A 2,929-nucleotide genomic window follows, 5' to 3' on the forward strand; every position below is an offset into this window, starting at 1 on the left:
ACCCAGAGACACAAGAACCACTGGTACTATAACGAGGAAATGAAAAAGGCTAACCACAGGGTGTGCATGTTCCGCCTTGCCTTCCGACGGAACGGAATACAGGTCAATCTTGCCAACCTCCGAACGGCAGTTCGCGATAACAAATTTCATGAGTGGTGCGAGGGCTTCAACACACACACCTCCCTCTCAGAGTTCTGTCGTAAACTTCATGTAGCCACTAACAGGTCTCACCCACGTCTAACCCATCATGCCCCAGCCGAAGAGGCACAGCGGCTGGTAGAGAAATTCACCTCTCGAATCAGCAGCGCCTTCCTGCTGCAGCACGCACAGGAGACGCAACAGTAGCTGCGGAAGGGAAGGATCCACCACGTCGAGGACATGATGGCCCAGACAGACGAGACTGACGCGGAATTCACTCTCGGAGAGCTCACGGCCGCCCGCAGACCTGACAAGGACACTGCTCCCGGCGAGGACAGAGTCACCTATTCCATGCTGGTACACCTCGGACCTGCAGGAGACGAGGCTTTTCTTTGCGTAGTCAATGCGTCCTGGAGGACTGGTAGACTTCCCACAGCCTGAAAGACGGCCACAATAGTATCGATTCCCAAACCCAAGGAAACCGGTGCCTACCGCCCTATTAGCCTGGTCAGTTGCATGGGGAAAACAGCAGAGAGAATGGTACTCAACAGATTACTATGGAACCTAGGTCCGTTGAATGAGCATATCTACACTTATCGCAAGGGCAGTGGTACGGCCCACAGGATTGCCACCCCTCTCGCTGCAATGAGCAGCGAGCCCTCCATCACCATATTCCTCGATCTGGAAAAGACCTTCGAGCTAGCCAGTCCTCTGGCTATCCAAGACACTCTCGCCCGCAAAGGTGTGAGAGGCAGACTTCTCACCTAGATAGGCGACTACCTGTCACATAGATCTGCGCGCGTGCGCTTTCAAGGTCACATGTCGGAGCCCAGGTTGCTGGAAAATGGTACACCATAGGGAGGGTGGTCCTTAGCCCGACTTTCTTAAACGTGCTGATCTCCAACGTACTGGAGCTCCCCCTCCCTCACGGGTGCAAAATAATTTCCTACGCACTCATCATTGATGGGAAGCAACTATGCTACGACAGAGCACAGCGCTGCTTCGACGTCGTTGCAGCGGAGTGCGTCAGGATCGGACTCAAAATCTCCCCACGGAAGTCCAAAGCCATGGCATTCGGTCTCGGGCGGGGAAAGGAACCTCTCGTTACTCAGGGATACGCGCTGGATTGGGTCTCACATTTCCAGTACCTGGACGAATGGGTCGACAAGGGACTCACCTTCAACAGGGAAACATCCCACCTCAAGGACAGAATAACAGCCAGGACCACAGTGATGAGGCCCATGTGCGGAAGGACACTTGGTGCCATGCATCAATTCCTATGCATGTACTACGTACAAGCTGTGCGCTCTATCGCCGACTACGCTGCCCCGGCTCTCCTTACTGTGGCCGCGGAAAAAAACTCCAGCGGCTTGAACTATGCCAGAATGAAGCGGCTAGAGTCATCAAGGGAGCACAACCTCCAGCGGGAAGCCTCGCTTCTACCTCTCCAACTCAGGATCAGAATGCTCGGAGCAGACTTTGTTGGCCGCAAACCCCCCCCCCCCCCCCAGGCGAGACAGGTCTATGTTGGGCAATCTACACCTCATTAGAACGTGTAGACAAACCGCTTCGCCCCAACACCTGGCTCTCTTAAGCGGGTAAGCTTCTGGACTCCTTCCAACTACCTCAATCTCTCCTCGAGAAGGGCATGCCGAAATCCCACCCGGACTACGAATGCCCGCCGCCGTGGGCACCGGGTCCTGTGACCTTCAAAATTACGTCACTATCCGGGAAAAAGGGTGCATACTACTCAGAGAGTGCATGTGTGTCGGCAGACAACGGCATCCGGGCACTGACGCGACCTGGTCCCACGATCTATCACACCGACGGGTCGGTAGAAACAAACAGCCCACACGCGGACGGAGAATCAGAGACTCCGCATCCTCTCTCCAAGCCGAGGCCGTAGCGATGCAGGGGGCCCTAGAACAAGCTCTCGTATCCCACTCCAATTCCGTGGTCATCTACACAGACTCTCTAAACCTGATGAGCTGCTTCAGAGCCCAGAGACAATATCCACCTAGTCACCAATATCATTGCGTTCCTGCACCAATTACACCGCGCTGGACGGAACGTCATTATCAACTGGGTGCCAAGTCACGTCGGTGTCCATGGCAACGACCTCGCCGATGCGATAGCAGCGGCCGCTCGCCAGCGCTCCAGGGTCGACGTCCAGGTCCCTCCCAGCAGGAGCCAGCTTAAATTTCGAACCAAGGCATTAGTATGCACGCAGTGGCACCTCCAACATAGTCTAGGGGCATGTATTTCCCAACGGGTGGGGTAGCACAAGAGGGTGACAACATATGAACCTCTAGTACTCCCCCGCTCCACTCCCAGACAGGTAGAAAAGCTGATCTTCAGGCTGCGTCTCGAGGACCGTTGCTTCTGCCAACTGAATCCCCGGTGCACCATAGTAGACCGCCAGTGCAACCACTGCCGTGCCGAAAATGTCGACCTCCTGCACTACCTGAACGACTGCCCCGCCACCTCTTTCCTCCTCCTCCCTCATCCGGCACCTCCTGAAGGTCTTGTGAGCCGCCTCTGCCGCCTCCAAAGCCCCTATCAGTTCCGTCAGCTACTAGAGCGTCCGCCGCCGCTCTAACAACTGTAGTATCTCTTTTCTACTGCCCCCCCCCCATGCTCCTTTGACTAGCTACACCATCCCGCTTCCTCTCTACAAGGTGTATCTCCCATAGACACCACCGCACGGGCTCAAACAAAGCCCGTGGAAGTGACACTTCACTCACCCCCTCAAAAAAAAAAAAAAAAAGAAGAAGAAGAAGAAGAAGAAGAA

The 2,929-nt window shown here is 55.1% G+C and overlaps 1 protein-coding gene across 1 annotated transcript; it reads left to right on the forward strand.

The window, feature by feature from the left end:
* Positions 1–381: 381 nt before the first annotated feature.
* Positions 382–1,688, forward strand: LOC143023862 (uncharacterized). Its single transcript, XM_076182518.1, has 3 exons — positions 382–534; positions 616–880; positions 997–1,688. The coding sequence occupies exons 1-3, from the start codon at positions 382–384 to the stop codon at positions 1,686–1,688; spliced, it is 1,110 nt and encodes a 369-aa protein (XP_076038633.1).
* Positions 1,689–2,929: the final 1,241 nt, after the last annotated feature.

The sequence above is a fragment of the Oratosquilla oratoria genome, unplaced genomic scaffold (genome assembly GCF_046742065.1).
Source record: "Oratosquilla oratoria isolate Oo_2021 unplaced genomic scaffold, ASM4674206v1 SCAFFOLD67, whole genome shotgun sequence".
Lineage (NCBI taxonomy): Eukaryota > Metazoa > Arthropoda > Malacostraca > Stomatopoda > Squillidae > Oratosquilla > Oratosquilla oratoria.